We start from the raw sequence: 21563 nt of genomic DNA, 5'->3' as shown, positions 1-21563 counted from the left end.
AAAAAAAAAAAAAAAAAAAACCAAAAATTTTTTTAATAGCAATACTTTGAGTCCCAGGAAAGTATTTCAAGGGGTAGCTAAATGGTTAGTGCTTGTTTTGCATGCATGGGGTCCTGGCTTCAATCCCAAGTGCTACATGTGCACATACACACACGCACACATGTATATATATATATATATATACATATGTATATATGCATGCACACATGCACACAAATATACACAATGCCTAAAGCGATAATAGCTGGTACCTTTTCATATGCATTTTTTAACGTGGTCAGGGAATATCTCCTTTTCTCATCGTCAGTCTGACTGTTTCACTCATCGCTGCCCCTACGTGATATTGGTGCTATGATCCTGGAGTCTGAATGGACTAGGCTTTTGCTTCACCAAGATCTTCCAGTCCTGGGAAATTCAGCTCGTTCTAAAGACTTGGAAGTTGGGTTTGAAATTAGATAGAGTCAGTTTGCCAGTGGACGAAGGTTGCAAGTGAATCCAGGACAGAGTGCTGTATTCCCGTGACAAGGCTGGGAAATAACGATTTCCAGCTTGGGTTCAAGTGACCAGATCACCAATGCTCTGTGGGAAGCCAGCCACTGACACTGATTCGCACCCCATCCTTGCCTTGGTGGCTCTGTCATGTCTAACTCTGGTGTTAAATGTCCTTAGTGCAGGAACCAGGTCTTAAATGTGTGTGTCCCTCCCCCCCTGTGGACTGCTTGCTGCATAGCCAGCAGATGGATGAGTGGATCTGTGCCCGTGCCCTCAGAGAGCTGTCTCAGTATGAACAGCACTCCTGAAATGATGCCGTGTCTGAGTCCGGATTTGCTTTTCTAGTGAGAGAATTAGGGGAGGTCCATGCAGAGTCTCTGAGTGGTTTCCTGATGCAGGGATTGAGAACAGAATCATCCATTTTTCCCTTCACCAAGGACTGCAAGGGCTCCGGGGGGGGGGGGGGACGCAGTATGCTGGCGGGGTCCTGCATCCTGCTGGGATTTTCCAAATACTTGACTCAGTGAACGGTAACCGAGTAATCTATGCAAAAGTCCTTGCTGTGTGGTTCTGAGACCAGAGGTACCCCTGAGGGGACATGGTGTCCCAAGTTGCTTCTGTCACATGCAGATGGCATGACTGTGAGAGTGTAAACCATGCAGCCTCCCTGATTTTTTACATTACAGGAGATATCCAGCATCTTATTGTAAAGTAGCTTGTGATAGAAGGTTGTGCACACTGTAGGCTAATAGACACTCAGTGCTCTGAGTGTATTTAAGGCCATGTAGAGTAAGCTACACTATTCATTGAGTTATGCTTATATAGTTGATAATAATCATAGATGATGTATTTATTATTAACGTAGCTGTGAGTTTTCACATAAGATGTTTTTGGGCAATGATAGTTTTATTAAGACATGGCCTCAGTGTAAATGAAGTATATGTGTGTTATGGGTAAATTGTATTCTGTCTTTTAAACATTTTTACAGGAATGAAATCAAGGTCTAAAACATTACTGCTAATGCTACAGTTTATTTGATGTACAATTAAATCTACTTAAGTCGCAGCTCATAAACTGGACTGCAATGGACTTGTGCCTATTTTAAAACTAATTTTAATTCCATTCTTAGAACTGGAACTCCTGACTTACAGATACAATCTACTTTGCTTAAGAAGCAAGTTGATTCAAATGCTTTTGACAGTTCCTTGTTAGTTTTCTAATTCCTACCTACAACTATTTCTAAAACGTCTGAAGTGCAGTGCTTCTTGCATTTGGAGAGTGCACAAGAGTATAATGAACGTGTATATATGTATAATGGGCATTCCAGTTGTGTCAGAGGAGGACCCCAGTATGTAGATGGGGCTCAGCCACGCGGCTGCCATGCACTGTACTGGAATCTGCGTAGATTCTTCTCAACTTTGCCCCTGGCTTGTGGAGTCAGATTTGGTTTTATTTGTCACCTCTCCGGCAGTAGGGACTGGGTCTCTCTATTCATCACCATCAAAACAGTAGCATTGTCTTCATGATGGTTGAGTAACTGGAGCTGACAAAGTGAAACCAGAAAGGGGTGAGGTCCGAAAACTAAACTTTCTTTCTTTTTTCTTGTAAAGAAATCTGGGCTTGGCTGGGAGGTGGATTTAGCCCAGTTAGGAGCCTTAGAGAAGATTGGACAGGGAATCGGAGCACGTGCTTCTGACTCCCCCAACCAGCTAGCTGCGTGACCCTAAGGAAGTCAGTCATACCAGCTTCCACTTTTGTAAAATAAAGATGGCCTGCGGTAGTCTCAAAATACAGAGTGGAAAGACTATTCATAGACAAGTTTCCATTAGCAGCCAGGGCCCCGCTCTCTGTCTTTTTGTTTTCTGAGACAGAGTTCTCTGTGTAGCCCTGGCTGTCCTGGAACCTGCTCTGTAGACCAGGCTGGCCTCGAACTCAGAAATCCGCCTGCCTCTGCCTCCCGAGTCCTGGGATTAAAGGCGTGCACCACCACGCCCGGCTCTTTCTTAGTTTCTACTTCTGCTGCCATGCGTGAGTCATGACTCCATGAATTCGGGTCATGGTCCAGTTAGCGTGGATCCAGTGGATCCATCCCGGTTAGGTTCTGGCAGGAAAAGGAAGGCCCCCTGGGCTCTCCAGCCAGCAGATGAGCAGGTCTTCCCCTTGTGGTCATTGGCGGAACTGCAGCTTCTCAACGCTGAGTTCTGGAAGCCCATAGGGCTGACCTGTCACCAGTCAGATTTCTTAGCCGCATTCTTCATCAAATATGCTAGTTTCTCGCCACTTTAAAATTAATATATTTTGTGGTATCTTTCCTATGAAAGGTATAAGAGGTATATATTGGGTCAAGCTGCGAACGTAAGACAAGAGTAGATTTGACAGGCATCCAGCTACATTTGAACCAGCTTTGCTATGTTAGCTCGCCAGAATTGCTGTCTTTTTCCTGGGCTGTCTGTAGAAGGCAGGGAGTGGAGTTAACAATTGTAACTTTCTCTGGGAAGGGTATTTCAGGGGCTGGCCTTCAGGCGGAGTGGGCTGTCTTAGGGGGAATGAGGTAGAGCAGAGATTTCCCCCTCCCCCCCCCCAGTGTGTGCTCCCCAGGTGAGTGTAACGGTGGACAGGAAACAGCATCGGTCATCACTGGTGGTGGAGACATCACAACACTCTGAGAGCCCAGCCAGAGAGTCCAAGGAAGGCGTCTCAGGCCAGAAGAACGGTGGACATTTCTTTTCTTCTTTTCTTTTCTTTTCTTTTCTTTTCTTTTCTTTTCTTTTCTTTTCTTTTCTTTTCTTTTCTTTCCTTTCCTTTCCTTTCCTTTCCTTTTCTTTTTTTTTTCTTTCTTCCTTTTTTTTTTTACTTTTTGTTTGTTTTGTTTCTGTTTGGGTTTCTCTGTGTAACAGCCCTGGCTGTCCAGGAACCCGCTTTGTACACCAAGCCTTTGTTGTGCCAGGGAAATGTAAGTGATCCCACAAAAGACACACAGGAGCTGAACTGATGCAGCTCACAGCAGTCTTTATTCTATTTGAGCTAGCTTGCCCCGCCCCCAACATCATGCAAGCCGGTTTTGGTGGGGGGGTGGGGGGAGCCCGGAATGTTTATTGGGGCAAGGCAAGCAAGCATCTAATTGGAGAGCTACCGTGGCCTTTAACATCATTGGCTGGTGCTGGCAGTCATATCATAAACCTAAGTTCTGGTCCCCTCTGCATCGGTCGTTAGGCAGGGGATGGGCTTGTGACCTGGGGTGCAGGTTTGTTGGGGGAATAACCTGGAGACACTGGTCTTGTTGAGAGTGTAACCTGGAAACCTTGAACTCACAGAGATCTGCCTGTATCTGCGCCCCCTGCCTCCCCCCTGCCCCCTCCCCCCCCCCGCTGGAATTAAAGGCCAGCAAACTACGAGCATTTTCTAATTGGCTCATAGTTTTAGGATACGGAGTTGGATGAGCCCAGGTGTTATCTAAAAACATGTGAGGGAGGATGGGGGAAGGGGAGGAGAGGGGAGAAGAGAAGAGAGGAGAGGAGGGGAGGGGAGGGGAGGGGGGAGGGGAAGGGAGAGTAGGGGAGGAGAGGGGGAAGGGGAGAGGAGTGGGTAGAGGAGGAGGAGGAGGATATTAATTAATACAAAATTAATATAATTAATATTAATTAATTACAAAAAATTAAAGACTCCATTCACTGCCACAACTGCCTTTGGCCTGTACTTTTCCGGCCCGGGTCTTCACCACCCCCACCAGGGACAGCTCATTTGTCCCTCCTCAGCTGCTTTAAGCCCTTCCTTCAACCATGCCACCCCCAGGGGAATGGAAACTACACAGCTGCTCTGCCCTGCTCTGCCCTGCCCTGCCCAGGAAGGCACCAGAAACGCCCCTTGCTGCAAACATTCCTCCAGGACGCCACAGTGTCCTAGAAGCTGTATCGCGGGCTGAGTGGCAGCCTCACCCTGTCTGGACCCACGCCCCGCTCTTCTACTTTACACCCACGGTTTAAGAATCCTTTCTCAGCCGGGCGTGGTGGCGCACGCCTTTAATCCCAGCACTCGGGAGGCAGAAGCAGGCGGATTTCTGAGTTCGAGGCCAGCCTGGTCTACAAAGTGAGTTCCAGGACAGCCAGGGCTACACAGAGAAACCCTGTCTTGAAAAACCAAAAAAAAAAAAAAAAAAAAAAAGAATCCTTTCTCAGGCGGCTTCCATCCGTTTCTTCATTCTTCGCTCAAGGCCATAAGCATCTCCGAAGCCCTGCCTTCTCTGTACGGACCGGACCGTAGGCTGGACCCCACCGGTATCAGTTATCAGCTACCTCCCTGGTTTGCAAACTCCATTAGAGGGAGGTGATAGGCTACCCTTCCTGGCCTGCAGGGTTCAGCGCTCTGTCCTAAGTCCATTCCACAGATCAGCTGAGCAGAGCCCGCCTGAAGGCCAGCCCTTGAAATACCCTTCATGGTGAAAGCGCTAAGCTGTTTTACGATGATTAACTCCAGTCCTTGCCTTCTACAGATGGCTCAGGTGAAACGCCAGCTTTTCTGGTGAGCTAGCGAAGCAAGCCGGTCATCTGTCCGCGGGCAGCTTGGGGGAGTTCTCTTCTACCATGTGTGTCTGGGGATTGAACTCAGTTCATCCATCAGTCTTCGTGTACCCGTTTTCTAAGCCAGTTTATCAGCCCCCTTGATTAGAATCTTTCAAAAAAAAAATTGTAGGTGTATTTTTGTCCAAATGTATTCTCTGTGCACCATGTTTGCGTGATTGCCTGTAGAGACAAGAAGAGGATGTTGAGTCCCAGATGTCCAGTGGAACTGGGATCACAGATGTTTGTGGGCTGGTGCGTTGGTGCTTGGAACTGAACCTCCATCTTCTTCAAGAGCAGCAAATATTCTTAACTACTGAGCCATCTTACCAGCCTCAAACTTCAAACTTTTTTTTTTTTTTTAATCACACCTTTAGGGGTTGGGAATGTAACTCAGTTGTTAGTAGAGTGGGTGAAGGGCATGAAGCTCTCTCTGGGTTTGATCCCTAGCGAGATGTGAGCCAGGCTTGTTGGTGCATCACTGCTGTCCTAACACTTGAGATGTGGAGGTAGGATGATCCGTTCAAGCTTTATTCTAATCTATAGGGAGCTTGAGGCTAGCTTGCACTAGAGACACTCTCATAATAAATAGATGAATAAATGAAGTCACACAGGAGAACCATACACAACTCTTAAGTATCTGGGTCACTTCGCTTTTTTGTTTCTATGAAAACCTCCCTGGGACAAAGCAGGAGTGGTTTATTTTGCCTCATAGTCTTAACGGTTCAGTCCATTGGTCAAAAGCTCTGGGGTTGTTAGCTTGAGCACACAATGCAATTTAATTGGGAGACCCTGGTATCTCTGTCTATGGGTTCCCCACCCACTTGCCCAGAGGGGGCTCCTGCTATTTCTGCCTAGGCTTACATCGTTCTTTTCTTCCTAGATGTGCCTTAGGCTGATTCCGGAGTCTCAGGCACGGATTGACTTGCTGCCTGCTGGGTTTGGGGCTCTTTTCACAGTCTCAATCCTCCTCTCCAGACACTGTCGCTATCATCTGTATGTGATTTCTCTCATTGACCTTGTGGGTTTGGGCCTGTTATTCCCCAAACCACTTTGTAAGGGTTTATAAAGGAAGTAGTAGAGGCACGTGTCTGTGTTTGATCCCCATTGTGTAAGGGATCCATCCCTCTTTTGGCCAGCTCTAAAGAATTGTTTAGTCAAGAAGACTTGAGATGAGAACTTTATAGAATTCAGCAAAACCTGAGGTTAATATCCAGCTGTTAAATTATAACAGATGTTGGGGATGTAGCAATTTAGAGGTCTTCCAGTGTGTTCCCTAGATGCAGATGAATTAACCTGACAATGTGACTTTAGAAAAACATCAGTCCTCTCTCTAAAAAATAACACGGCAGGATGTGAAATGTCTTCTCTAGACCCTTCCTTGTTTTCTCCAACTCTGGAATCAAATATATTATGAATATGCTAATTTCTGTATGCCCATGTGATATGTTTCCAAACTTGCTTTTACCATATTTATTTCCTTTCTACGACAGGTGTGCATTTACATCATAGAACATTCTAGTAGTGGGTAGACTTCCTCTCCTGCAGTTCTAGCATCATGGCCTTTTGTTGCATGCTCATAGGAAGTCAGAGGTGGTAGATTTTCATGGCTATGCCTTCATTCTCTTCTAGGACACGGGGGTTGGGAAATCCAGCATTGTGTGTCGTTTTGTCCAGGACCATTTTGACCACAACATCAGCCCCACCATTGGGTAAGTACTGCATTTTCCTTTTCTTGACATCCCTTCTTCTTAGGGCAAAGATGTCCAACCCCACCAATGAGAACTGATCCTAACTCCAGAAATTTAGGGCTACTATTCTTGTGATTTTTGTTTCTTGCCAACCTTCTTCCTCTTGAAGGACAAGACCGTTTCTTGGCTATCAAGAGCATGGTTCTGAAAAGCGGGGTTCCTCTATTTCTAGACGGGAGGGAGATAGTGTAGTGCGTGTTACCAGTTCCTGATTCGTGGCTTGATTGTCTGGCTTTAATTCCCAGAAAAGCTGTTGACTGTACATTGGGGAAGTCTAAAATTTATGTGGAAGGAATTATTTTTCCTTTTTTGAAATAGTCTAATGCTGAACATTCTTCCCATAGCTTAAGTTTGCTGTGCCAACACAGTTTCTGATGGCTGCAATGCCTCATGGGAGCTGCAATGCCTTATGGGAGCTGCAATGCCTTATGGGAGCTGCAATGCCTTATGGGAGCTGCAATGCCTAATGGGAAATGCTCTACTTCCTGCCTGCTTTGCTCCTCACTGTCTTCTGGTACCAGAAAGACTCAGCTCTCTTACAGGCTTAAGAATACCTAAAGCTTTTCCTGATATAGTTAACTTGCATTCAAGTTTTCTCTTTTGGAACTTGGAGATGTTTCTAAACTCCAGTTTCAGGGGGGGAAAAAGGCTATTAGGAACACTCCCTAAATAAAACAGACTTATCAGAGAATGATACAAGTGAATATCTTAATTTTTCTTTTTTCGAGACAGGGTTTCTCTGTGTAGCCCTGGCTGTCCTGGAACTCACTTTGTAGACCAGGCTGGCCTCGAACTCAGAAATCCACCTGCCTCTGCCTCCCGAGTGCTTGGATTAAAGGCATGTGCCACCACGCCCAGCTGGAAATCTTAATTTTCAAAAGCTTGATTACCTATCCCAAAGCTTGTTATCTCAGTGAGCCAGAAACCTGGCCTGAGGGTTTGTTTTGTTTAGCCTTTATTTTAAGCCAAGGTATCAGTTACTTTCCTATTGCAGTAAGCAAATACAAGACGACTTGAAGAAGGAAGAAGTTTCTTTTGGCTCACAGTTTCAGAGGGATTGGTCCATGGCTGCTTGGCTTTCTGTGTTCGGACAGAATACCATGGCAGCAGGAGCATATAGTGGAAGTGAACTGTTGCTAGCCTTGTAAGGCTCAAGAAACAGAAAAAGAGAAGACAGGAAGAGGCTGTCTAAGGACAGACCCATTGTGACTCCTAGACCTTCTTCCTACTTTTCAATAATGTCATCATATGATAAACGTTTCAAAGAATTCATCTATTCATCAGGACAGAGCCCTCATGATCTAGTAGTTTCTGGAAATGCCCTGGTAGACACACCCAAAGGTGTGTTCCACTACCCTCTTAGGTGTCTGCTCACCACAGCCAGTATTGGAGAATTGAGAGATCCGTGGATGTGGAGCAGAAGTGGGTGTGGCCACCCGACTAGCCAGCCAGCTAGGTACATGCTATGGGGTAACAGTCTCAAGCTTCAGGATATCTGATGACTTATTATTATTGTTATTCGGGAAGCTCTAGGGGTGCAGCTTTCATGACCGGACAGATAAGGCACACCTTATCTGCCTTGCTGGAATGTCTTACCTGCCTGACCCCGTGGACATTTCAGTTAAGTCCCTGACCCAAGAGTTAATTGTGATGGTTTTCTCAGGTCAGAGTACACAGGTAGCCACAGAGCTGCAACCTTGACTCAGATCATGCCTGGCAGAGTTGGGTGTGTGGCCTTAGTCATACAGTGCTTGTACGGCAGGGATGTGCACTGCCAAAACCAACCAGACAGGCAGATGACAAACCAAGCCAGTCTGTGCTCAAAGCGACCAGGTTCTTCCTATCAGAATCACGGTCGTAAAAGAGCATCATTTCTTATCAGAAGCATTAACCCGCATCACCGCAGTGACTCGAAGGTTGTGAAGCTCGCTGACTCAAAGGCAGCTATGTCATGGGCTATGTCCAGGCACGAAAGCTGCATCTCTAGAGCTTCCTGCACAGCCTGTCCACATGAGCATGTATGCAGCAGCTCTGTGAGTAGGTGTTTCTTCTCCACAGCAGTTGTTATCTTGTAAAACTTGTTTTACTATATTACGAAAGAGTATTTATTGGGGGAGGGTGATGCTTACACACACGGCACAGTGCCCATGTGGAAGTCAGAGGACACCTTGAAGGAGTGGATTCTCTCCTTCCATCCTGTGAGTCCTGAGGGTCAAACTCAGGGTTTCAGACTTGGTGACACACACTGTGTTATGAGTCATGTGGATGCTGTGTTCTTGTATAACTGTTTCTATAGACTTAATTTTTTTCTTTTCATTTTTTTTTAAAGATTTATTTATTTCATGTATGTGATTACACCGTTGCTGTCTTCAGATACACCAGAAGAGGGCATCGGATCCCATTACAGATGGTTGTGAGCCACCATGTGGTTGCTGGGAATTGAACTCAGGACCTTTGGAAGAGCAGTCAGTCAGTGTTCTTAACCGCCGAGCCATCTCTCCAGCCCACTGTTTTTTGTTTTTGTTTTTTTAATGAATGAGCTACTTTAACCCATAGAAGAAAGTCTATTAAATATTCTGTGTATTTGGTTTTTTTTTTTTTTTTTTTTTTTACTCCTTTATGAGCACAAAGAAAATAAATGCTTATTCAGAGAAAATAGGTAGATAAGGATAGCCAGTGTTTTCTGACTCGTGCCTTGAAGTCCTTCCTTTGTGATAGAAGCCTACGTGTGTTTTGTTATTTATCCCTCTGCTGGATAGTTAGTTCTGCGTCAACTTGACACAGGCTAAAGTCACCTCGGGGGAGAGAAACTCAATTGTGGACAGTGCTCCATAAGATAGGACTATAGGCAAGACTGTAGGGCATTTTCTTAATTAGTGATGGATGTGGGAGGGCCCAGCCCCCAGCCCCCAGCCCATTGTGGGTGGTGCTACCTCTGTCCTGGGTTCTATAAGAAAGCAGGCTGAGCAAACTATGGGGAGCAAGCCAGTAAGCAGCACCCCTTCATGGCCTATGCATCAGCTCCTGCCTCCAGGTTCCTGTCCTGTGTGAGTTCCTGTCCAGACTTCCTCCAGTGCTGAACAGTGATGTGGAAATGTAAGCCAGTACACCCTTGCTTTGTTTGTAGTGTGGTGTTTCATCATCACAATGCAAACCCTGACCGAGGCAATCCCCACATTGATGCAGATAGGTTGAGATTTAGAGCTATTCTTCCATTACTTGCTGCTGATACTGAATGTCAGCACAGAGGCTATGTTAAGACAGTTTTCTTTTTATACTGCTTTGAAGTCAAAGTCTTAAAGTGATAAGGCTTTTTTTTCCCCTCATACTTGTTTTAATAATAAGGCTTTAATATCTAAGGCTAGACATTCAACATTTCCCTGATATCCAGAGACTATTATTCTAGGACAATTTAATCTGTTTCTGCATGCATTTTCTTTTATTATGTTTATTTATTTTATGGAAATGAGTATTTTGTTTATACGTACTTATGCACAATACATAAGTGCAGTGCCTAAGGAAGCCAGAAGAAGGTATTGGATTCCTTGGAACTGAAGCTATAGATGGCTGTAAGCTGCCATGTGAATCCTGGGACCCAAACTAAGGTCCTCTGCAAGTGCACTCGGTGCTCTTAACCTCTGAGCCATCCCTCCAGTTCACACACATTTCGTGAAGCTACCACTACCCCACCTTAGCTGCAGCTTCCCGTGAATCCATGGATAAAAGACACACAGACACACACAGTTTGCTCATTTTCAACTAGCCTTCTGACACAATTGCTGGGTGCTGTGATCTCCCGCCTGGAAAAGTGTGCTTTTATCAATATTCTTATCTCCGCACCTCCCACCTGCCCTAACTTCAGCTGTCCAGTTCCATCTAGTCCCTGTTAACATCCCTGACACGCAGGCTGCCACTCCTCCCTCGATCTCACATGGCTGCTTGGCTTTTCTCTCTCTGAAGCATAGAGACCTCCCCTCCCTTCCTTGTATCTGTCTGTTTTCTTCCAGGGACCCAGGAGTCCCACCTATTCCATCTGCCCAGCACTTGGCCCAGGGCTTCTTTACTGACAGATCAAGAACCCATTGGGAGCAGGACAGCATCAGAACCACCCCTGCACACACATTTTGTTTTGTTTCATTTTGAAACTTCAGCTGGATGATATAAAATACAGACTTTTTATCTGCAGTGGCCTAACTCTTATTACTGCTTGTTTAGGGACAAGGGTTCTTAGGGTCATTTTGAGGCATAATAACAGGAACCGAGGCTCCTAAGTCTGTGGAGTTTTGATGATGCAGAGCGGTTGACTCTCTTTTCAGGGCATCTTTCATGACCAAAACCGTGCCTTGTGGAAACGAACTTCACAAATTCCTCATCTGGGACACTGCTGGCCAGGAGCGGGTGAGTAGATGCTACTGCTGGCTTTCTAGGGACAAAATGGAGCCAGCTTCTGCATTAACACACACACACACACACACACACACACACACACACACACACACAAGGTTTATTTCACCATCTGAAAACAACTGCTAGGTGATACAGTCCAAGAAATAAAAAAGCAAATAGGTCATTTTAAACAAAACTTTGCTTTTCACTTAAATTTGAATAAGCGTGGTATTTCTAGAAGTTGTTATTGAAACCAAAATTGCTTTACATAAAAATAGAGCTTCTGCCTTTTCGTTGGCTGTGGTTTTCTGTCATGGCCTCCATCTGTTTTGTAGATGAGGGGTGAGGTCTGTACTTAACTATGAGTATAAAAACAGATATCAAAAATGTATATAGGAATTATGCTGGTTTAATAAAGTGGTGGTTGAGCCGGAGCAGCAGGTTGTTCTTCAGTGACAGGGTCCTAAGTGGGAGGTGGCCAGGAGATGAGGAGATAAAGAAGATAGGAAAGGGGCTGGAGAGATCGCTCAGCAGTTAAGAGCACCGACTGCTCTTCCAAAGTCCTGAGTTCGAATCCCAGCAACTACATGGTGGCTCAAAACCATCTGTAACAAGATCTGATGTCCTCTTCTGGAGTGTCTGATGACAGCTGCAGTGTACTTACATATAATCAATAAATAAATCTTTTTAAAAAAAAAATAGGAAAGTTTGGGATAAGGAGGTTTTGAATAAGCTTGTGGTTCTTAAAAGCAAGCTATTAGGAAGTACAGTATCTTATATACTTTCTGGGGTTAAAAAACAAAAACAAAACAAAATGGTCAGGATCAGGAGAAATTATCATACAATGGGACAAAGTCAGCAAGAAACTTAGCAAAATATTACACAAGGGGAGCACAGCATCCCAAGAGCACTGCAGATGGAACACACAGCAGCCTCGGGGCTTATATGTCGTGGGAAGTGTTGGAGTCTCAGGATCTGAAGCCTAAGCTTCCTCACGGTGCTCGCCCCCAGAATGTTCCCGGTTTCAGAGAGGGAGCTGTTTTCCTTCTCCATACACCAAGGTCTCAGGGAAGCCTTGGATCCTTAAGCCCAGCCCTTGACGATGGGTTCTCCACCAACAACCCACGACTTCTCTAGCCCCGGGTACCTGGCTAGGTTTCCAGGACAAGGCTTGGTCTCCCTCTTCTTGAGTGGGTCTTAAGTCCGATTAGAGAGCTGTGGGCTGCCCGGCGTGTGCGCCACCTGTACAGTCACCGTGCTACGCTGGCTGTCGGGGCTCCTGGGCATCTTAGTGGAGAGGACCTGTTGCTGCTCCCCTTCTTTCAGATCAGTTCCAGCTCAGCAGCCTCTGGGCCACGTTTCTAAAGTGTATTGTACTTAGTGGAACACCTCAACATGGGCCCACTAAGGTCTCCCCCAGCTCCCCACATTATACCACATTATAGAGCACGACACCTGGTCTGTGCCATCGAGTTGGGAATCTGATCCCCCATCTATGCTTATAATTTGAAGGTTTTGTTTTTGCATGAAGTCCCATGCTTCCAGAATGCTCCTCTTCTGTGATTCTTTTTTTATTTTATTTATTTTTTCTTCTCCATATTCCTTACTTATTTGGTTCAGATCTTCTACTTTTTCTTCTGCCCGCAAGGTTGGGACAGAGGCTGTGTGGTGTGGGCTGGTTGCTTAGAGGTTGGAAATGACTTAGATGGAATGAGACCTGGTAGATAGCTAGAGGGTTAGGCTGGAGTGGTGGCTATGCATCCTGGGCCAGACCCTGTGTGTGGAGGTCCATCTGCCTTGGAGGGAGGGGAGGTTGGATATGGTATGGGAGTGGCCTGGTCTAAAACTGATCAAGGTGAGAGCAGTGAGGCCAGACTGAGTTAGGGCACTAGATGTGGGACCTGGGCTGAGTCTGGAGGGTCAGAAGGGTCAGGTAGACTCATGGCACTAGACCCTGGAGAAACATGTGCAGAATCTGCCTGGGTAGGGAAAGCAGATGCTCATCCTGCTTTCTCAAACAACCCAGAACCTAGCCTAGGGGGCAGCACCGCCCACAGTGGGCTGGGCCCAGCCCTCCTATATAGATCTTTAATCAGGAAAATGCTTCCTTGGCCCAATCTGAGTTTTCTCAGTTGACGTTCCCTTTTCCCAAATGACTCTAGCTTGTTTCAAGTCGACCAGAAACTAACCAGGAAAACTTAGACTATTCAAGTCACTGAATGTTCTTGTCTGTCTCTAAAAAGCCTTCTGTTTCTTGTCTTCCTCTCAATGAATGAATAATCCTTGACTCTATCTGATTTTTTATAAATGCTCGTGTAATGTTCATCTTACAGAAGCCCTCCCTTTAAAACCAGAGTTCCAATATTTTTAGGTTAAAGCATTTTAAAGAATGTTTTAAGAATTGGAGAATTTCCTGTCCTACAGTAATGTTGCTGTCCTCCTCCTCCTCCTCCTCCTCTTCTAATGGCCTCTAATTCGCAAATCCAGGTAACACATTCACAGTGAAATGTGTGCTTAGAGGGAGCCCTCCCTTCTTGACTTACCTGGGCTTCTTTGCATTAATTGGCTGTGGGTTTCTTGTTTGTTTGTTTGTTTTTGGGGAGGGGTGAGGGGTTTTTTTTTTTGTTTTGTTTTGTTTTTGAGACAGGGTTTCTCTGTGTAGCCCTGGCCGTCTTGGAACTCACTCTGTAGACCAGGCTGGCCTCGAACTCAGAAATCCGCCTGCCTCTGCCTCCCGAGTGCTGGGATTAAAGGCGTGCGCCACCACCGCCCGGCCTTAATTGGCTGTGTTTTACTTGCTTGTTTTGTCTCTGGGTTGCTGGAGAAACCAGGCTGCCTTTCATTGCTCCCTCGCCTTAGCCAGGAAATGTCCTTTTATGAAGGATGATCAGTCAGGTTGACAAGTCACTGGCTTGCCACAAGGGAGCAACAACAGCCCTGCATCAGCCACCCACTGATCTTTCTTGTGACCTCAGTGTTCACGCACTGCCCTAAGAGCCCTGTACGTGGTCACCCCTCTCCCTGCACTGCGAGCTTCCTGTTGACAGCTGAGGTCATTGAGCCACAGAGAGGTTCAGTACGCCACATGGTGGACGAGGCAGAAGGCTGCAATCTGACTGAACGCTCTGGGACCTGGGTTTTCTTCTCCTGTTTCTAATAGAAAACATACCATTGAACACAAAATCACCCACCCCCGTTACTTCTACTGTGGGCACCGAGCTGCCCTCCTTCAGCTGCCTCTCTCTACACTGATAGCTTTCTCAGGGATGTCACCATGGATCTAGGAGCCTCCCAGGAGAGCATCAATGCTTCCTTACCTGTTCTAGTGAGCAGATTGCTTCTAAAGAAGTTTGGTACTAACTTCCACCCCACTGATTATTGTAGTCTGCCCAGTTTCGATGTCAAAGGAAAATAGCATCGGGACATTTAAATTGATCCTTCTAATAATCTTAATTTCTAACGATCTTAGTTTGTTTTCTTAACATTTGACTGCTATTGTTTGTGGGCACTGCTGATTATAGTTACATGTATATTTGGGTGTGTATATACGTGTATGTATATTATGTACATGGTTCTGACTATGGAACTTAGTCACCGCCAGCCCTGCATTCATTATTCTTAGGAGCACTATGTGGCAGGGATATTCACCCTTATGCTTCTGGTCTAGGCAGAAGGGTCCCATGGTGGCTAAGGATTTCAGGTGGATGTTTTTAGAATGGATGGGAGAATGTAAGACAACAGCTACCCCGCCATCTAGGCATCAGTCTTGTCTCCCCTCAGTGGACTGACTTGGTTATTCTCGGACTGGCATCATCTGGTGTCCTCCGATGTAGTCCTCTGATCAAGTCTGCCCAGCTTTTCAATGGTTTCTGAGGCTTGTTGCCAGCTTTCATTGTGCTTGTAATGATATTACCTCATGGAGGAGCTAAAAATACATTCCTGGCTTCTGCCTGGGCCTGTTCTATTTCATCAATGATTGGAGTCCAGGCTATTTCATTATTCTCCCTACCCCACCCATCTCTTTAGGAATCTGCCACTGTCCTTCTTTCAGAACTTTAAGCTGGCAATGTCTGTGGAGGATTGTAGCAGCATAGTGGCAGGTTTCGGTGTTGGCAGAGGGTGAGCACTCCCCGTGTTATCCATTCGTGCTTGCCTGGGAGGTGAGTGTGCGAGCTTCTGCCTGGTATGCACAGTATGCTACTGAATGCCCTACTTGTCCAGCGCCAAGCCTCTTATATCTGTGGCACAGATTAACGTACCTTGAAAGTTCTTTTTCTCAGGGAGCACAGACACCCATTGCTTCCTGATTGAGAAGTCATGCTTTCTTCATTCATGCAGCCTGGAATCTGCCTGAGCAGCCAGTGTCTCTAACCACTGAGCAATCCCTCTAGCTCCTTGGTATATTTTTTTTGTTCTTAATGAACAAAACACTAGAAATGAAAGATTCTAAGAAATAACAAATTTAGTAACACTATAAGAAAGCCAGGTTTGTAATCCCAGTTTCTCAGGAAGCTAAGCAAGAGGGTAAACACTTTTAAGGCCTTACAGAGTTAGGTAGGGTGTTCAAGGTCAGCCAGGCAATTTCAGAAGACCTATTTTCAAAAGTAAAGTGTAAGCCTGGTGTGACTGCTTGTGCCTGCGGTCCTAACATTTAAGAGCAGCTGAGGCAGAAGTCTCACCATGAGTTTGAAGTGGGACTGGACCAGCCTGGGCTACAGAGTCAGACTGTCTCAAAAAAGCAAAAAAAGTTGGGGAAGCTGGAACTTGCTGAGAGGTGGCTCAGTAGTTAAGGACACTTGCTGTTCTTACAGAGGACCTGGGTTCAATTCCCAGCACCCACATTAGGCAGTTCACAACCATCTATAATTCCATCTCTGAGGGATGTGACTCCCTCGTTTGGCCTCTTTGGGCACCTATTAAAGCTAGCTGGGACAATGCTCATGTGTTTTGGATCTAAGTGCAGCTCTGAGCATTTAGAGCATGGTTCTTAACCTGTGGGCCATGACCCCTTTTAAGACAATCAGAAATATCAGATATTCACATTTCGTTTCATAACAGTAGCAAAATTACAGTTATGAAGTTGCAATGAAAACAGTTTTGAGGTTGGGGGATCACCACAACATGAGGAACCGTGTTAAAGGGTTGCACCATTAGGAAGGGTGAGAACCACGGGTTTAAAGCAAGGGGATTCTGAAGGCAAAACACACACCCTGGTATCTCACTTGACAGCTGCAGGGGGAAGGTTTTGCGCAATCAAGCAGTTTAACAGAAGCGAAGATAAATTAGCTGGAGCATCTTGGCTTCAGGTTCCTGGAGTGTAGATACGGGTAATTTTTCTACAGGGTTTCCCATCAAGGAGATCAAATTCTAGTCAAACCTAAAATGACCTCAGCAAGAAACAAGGGACCTCTGCACCATCTCGCTCTGCCACATCAGCACTCACAGGCGCGTACCCATACACAGACACATACCTACACACATGAAATGAAAGTTTGAAATTTTAAAAATAATTCCAAACTTTATACTTACAGGAAAATTGCAAAGGTATCCCAACAGTTCACTAGATGAGGCTGTCCACAGATAGCTAGGAAATGTTCTTGGGCGACTCAGAGCATGGGGGGGGGGGAGCCAGCAAAGGCCAGGCTAGAAAGAGAAGGCCTCTTCCAGCCACACTGGATTCACCAAGGAAAGCCCAAGCCTGAGGGAAGATTTGATGACGTGGTGAGAGAAGTTGTAAGTTGAACATGGATTCCAGAAAAAACAGACAGGAAGTCAGGGACAGGATTTTAATTTTTTGCAGGGGTTCTGCCTCTGTGGGGTTCTCTTCTGGTGTTGGTTAGAGGGCCAGCATCGGCCCACCTTATTCAACATCTCTCTGTAGAATTTCTTTACACATGATCTAGGAAGTTCCACCCATTAGAGTCCTGTTTAAAACAAACAAACAAGAAAAAAAAACTGAAGCCATACAAATAACATTGGCCTGTCCATAGCCCTTCAAGGACACTACTTCCTCTTGTCAGAGCTGGGGGCCTTTCCTAGGTTGGGGTCTGCTACAGTCATCCATGCATGGCCTCCAGGGACTTGGACCCGACTGGGGTGATGAGGGCTGGAAGAAAAGACAGACAGAAAGACAAATAGATCCACAGGAAAGCAGGAATCGGGTGGACTGGATGCGCCATAAACTCGGCACGTTCATTATTTAGAATTGAACAGGGCCGGGAGATGGGGGAAGGGTTATTGCCTACTGACAAGGTTACGCTGTACAGACAGAGAAGGAAGCAGGCAGGTCTCACGGTCTGCACAGATCGACGGAGGCAGCATGCTTAGCTAGTCTTGGTAGGCTCAGTCTTCAGCTCTTAACCGACTGCGTAGAGAAGCTATGGTGGACATTTTCTGTGGACTGTTAACATTCACACAGGGAACAGAAAGGGTTAGCTTTCCCATTTCTGTCTCACACTGGGAGAAAGCTTTGGCATGTGGCCTGATGTTATGGGGTCATTGACATGGCCATGTGACCTGCACGCATTCCCTCGACGAAGTAGGACTTTCTTTCTCTGCTTCCTACAGGGAATTGTCTAGGAAAAGAACCCAGTGGGGTACCCACGACTGTGGGAGTCTCCTGCTCTTCTGCCCTCACAGCTCTCTTTACCCATCCTAGACTCAGTCAAAACTGGAGCCTTTTGCTTTGGTCTCATTGCCCAGTTGCCCTGGCACCAGCGGAACTGGGCTTTCAAACTTTTCTGGGAAAGCCATGCTACTGTCCTGGTGGTTAGAAACCACAGTATCGGAGCATGCTTGTGTCTGCCTTTGCTTCTTTGTCCCTTGTTGGGATGTGGAATATTACTCAGCTCCCTTCTTTTTCCGAAACTCAGCTTCATCGATGTCTAGTTCACACACAGCACATCTCATCTGTCTAGACTGTCAAGTTCCGTGGGATCTGCAGTATTTGGAATTATGCAACTGTTACTGTAGTCAGTTTTGTTTTTGTTTTTGTTTTTTTTTTTAGAACACTTTTGTCTTTATGGAAAGAAACTGTGGACACATTAGATGCTCAGAGTTAGTTTTCCTGGTTTACCTCCTCTTCTTCCTTCTTCTCCTGTCTCCTCCCTCACTGCCACCTCCCCCTTCCCACCCCCTCCTCCTCCTCCTTCATGGGTTTTGGGATCCAACCTAGGATCTCACACATACTAAGTCTATGTTCTCCCCTGAGATACCTGGGGGGGGAGTTCCTTCACTTGATCGATGTTTTAGACAAATGGATTATACAACTTGTGGGTTTGTTGTTGTTGTTTTGTGATTGGCTTCTTCCACTTGCTTATAGTTCATTTTTTATCCAAGTATGGCAGCACGAGTAAGTATTTTTCTTATCTGTGCTGAATAACAAATAGCCCACTGTATTGATAGGTAAGTTGAGTATCCTTTCAATGAAATGTTTGATATTGGAAATGTTTCAGATTCCCTGAGCATCTGAATGTAGGAATATTTGCATAGATATGATTATGAGTCTTGGGGCCTGGGATGGTTAATCTTGACTGTCTACTTGACAGAGTTTGGGAATCACCCAGGGGACAGACCTCTGGGTATGTCTGTGAGGGAGAGTATGGAGAGGAAAAAAGACCTGCCTTGAATATGGATGGCACTGTTCCAAGGTCTGGAGGTCTGTGGTGCTGCTACATGCTGCCTTTGCTCCCAGCACTTAGTAGGCAGACAGGCAGATTCCCAGGATTCAAGTCCAATCTAGTCTCCATAGCAAGTGCCAGGCCAGCCAAAGCCATACAGTGATCCAGACACAGGCATTCACCTCTTTTGCTTTTAACTGTAATGTTGCTGGCTGTCCCTGTTCCTGTCACCAGGAGGGGAGTGTGAATTGTCAAACTGAGTGAACTGTCAGGTGTTATCATACGTGTGAGCCATGTAAAGCTGAACCCACATTTAAGCATAAGACTTAGGTATGCTTCATATCTGTCTTCTACGTGCAGCCTGGAGATAATACTGTATTTATTTTTTACTGGATTTCCACCTTGTGGCACCATGTTCGTATTCCATCTTCAGATATTGGAATACTTTGGATTTTCAGAGCCTGTTCCGTGGACTGTTTATCTGTCTATCGACTGATGGACATTTGGGTTAGTTCCACTTTGGGCTGTTAATGGGTAATGGTGCTGTAAACATTTGTATACAAGTTTCTGTGGGTGCGTGTTACTTTAGTATCACGGGTTATGCAGTATCTATGGTAACATAGGAGAAATGCCAAGCCATTTCTCAAAGTGGCTTGGCCATTTTAGCATCCCACCGGCAATGCCTGAGGTTGTAGCTATTCCCCCCCCCATCATCACCAGACAGTGTCACCAAGATGCACACCCATGTTTTCTTCCACGCTTCTTTGATTCTTGTCCTTATCTGTGCTTCTACAATGCTCTGTTGGAGTTACCTCTTTCGCATCTTGTGTGAAAGGAATCCAGCTTCACTTCATACATCTGGCACAAAGTGGGGCTTGTTAGAGAGACAACTCTTTGTCCAGTTAACTGCTTCACCGGGAAGCAGCTGGCCACAGACGGGAGGCTTTCGCTTTGGACCCTGAGGGAACTTCCTTTGACCTAGATTCTCATCACTCACCGGGTGCTTGGTAGAGAAGTGTGAGCTCTCTAATTTTGGTCTTTTCCGAGCTTGTTTAGACTAATCTGAGCCCTTTGATTTCCACTTAAATAGCCTTCACAAAATCAGCTTTCAAGATTCTAAAACTTAAGTTTTTAAATTGTATTTTATTGTGTTGTTTTCTCATATGTGTGTTTATGTGTACCGAAGGCCAGCACCTTTGCTAGGTGATGCATTAATTTTTTTAGTGTATGGATTTCATATCTATCTATATCTATCTATCTATATCTATCTTTGTGATTTACTTACATTCATCCAACTGTTATCCTCTTGTGATACACACACACACACACACAGTATTTATTAGAATACCTTACAGGCTGTGGTCCCACTAATCCAGTAATGGCTGTCTAACTACAGAAAGCCTAATAATCCAGTAGTTGTATAGTCCACAAGGCCAGACGTTTCAACTTCCCTTCAGTACACTGAAGGGAAGTATATCCCAAAATGTACACTTTAATATCATAAAGGGAGAACTTTTCAGGGAGAGCACGCGTAAGCAGGCAAAGAGAGTTTTCTTCTTCCATGTCCTTTATCCAGGCTGCTACCAGAAGACATGGCCCTGATTAAAGGTGGATTTTCCCACCTCAATAGATCAGGATTAAAGTTGGGTCTTTACACTTCAAATTGTTTAAGGAAAATCTCTCATAGGTGTGCCCAGGCACTTGGGTTTTAGCTAGTTCCAGATGTTGCGGAGTTGACAGCCCAGAATACCCACCACAGAGAGAGCTGCTGGTTCATAGATTTCTGCTGTTTGTCTCCCAGTTGGTTTAAGAACCATTTGTTCCTTTCTGCCTCCCCAGTGCGTATTAGAAGTTTGCATGTTTCCTGAGCTGATAAAATTGAATCTTCCCTGGTTGTCCTTTGATGTCTTCTCCCATTTAATCCGTTTCTGCTGCATTGCTGGCTTGCTGGTCACCAACTGCTTGGTTTGTGCTTGCCTTGAAATGCCTCTATCCATTGGTGATGTTAAAAGATAACTTTGGAGGGTACCACACTCTCGACTGGCACTTGCTTACTATCCTGTTCTGCTTCCTTGACGTTTAGCCTCAGGGTTGAAAGGCCATGGTCCTGATGGACTGTCTGTTGTTTGTGAGTTGGGATTTTCTTTTTAACTTGCACCTTTTAATACTGTTTCTTTGTCCTGTAGTCTCGGCCTTTCCACCGTGACGTGTCACAGAAGGCTCTTCTCGGGCCACAGGATCATTTGAAGTTCTTGATGCTTCTTGTGCTTGAGTAAGATTACCTTACCAGATCCTGCTACAGTTTCATGGCTGAGTTTTCGATACTTTCATTTCATAGTACTTAACTGCACTCTCTTTCTGAAGCAAATTTAGGAAAAGATTTTTACTATAGATTTAAGTATGGGTATGCATGGGTATTAAGAGAGGTCAGAGAAACATGTAAGAGAAAGCTGGTGTGTAGTACATGCCCAAGAAAGGCTGTAGGTCTTGCCTATTCCTCCACCGACGTCTCCCTGAAATGTACTCTCAAACTTGTCGTCTACCTCTGATGTTCCCTCTAGGGTTTGATCTCATGGACGGTGGGGACTGGCCATGGGCCATGTTTTCCTGCTGATTGAGGTTTTTCATTTTTTTTTTTTTTTTTGGTTTTTCGAGACAGGGTTTCTCTGTGTAGCCCTGGCTGTCCTGGAACTCACTTTGTAGACCAGGCTGGCCTCAACTCAGAAATTCGCCTGCCTCTGCCTCCCGAGTGCTGGGAT

The 21563-nt window shown here is 45.5% G+C and overlaps 1 protein-coding gene across 1 annotated transcript in view; it reads left to right on the top strand.

The window, feature by feature from the left end:
- Nucleotides 1-21563, top strand: part of Rab31 (RAB31, member RAS oncogene family) — a 112469-nt gene that overhangs the window by 40532 nt on the left and 50374 nt on the right. Inside the window, exons 2-3 of the mRNA XM_021217767.2 lie at nucleotides 6681-6760; nucleotides 11116-11197. Of these exons, the coding sequence (XP_021073426.1) occupies nucleotides 6681-6760; nucleotides 11116-11197 (162 nt within the window). The remainder of the gene's footprint in view (nucleotides 1-6680; nucleotides 6761-11115; nucleotides 11198-21563) is intronic.

The sequence above is a fragment of the Mus pahari genome, chromosome 18, assembly GCF_900095145.1.
Source record: "Mus pahari chromosome 18, PAHARI_EIJ_v1.1, whole genome shotgun sequence".
Taxonomy (NCBI): domain Eukaryota; kingdom Metazoa; phylum Chordata; class Mammalia; order Rodentia; family Muridae; genus Mus; species Mus pahari.
Note: the sequence above shows the minus strand (reverse complement) of the source record. Positions and strands in the feature narration are given on the sequence as shown.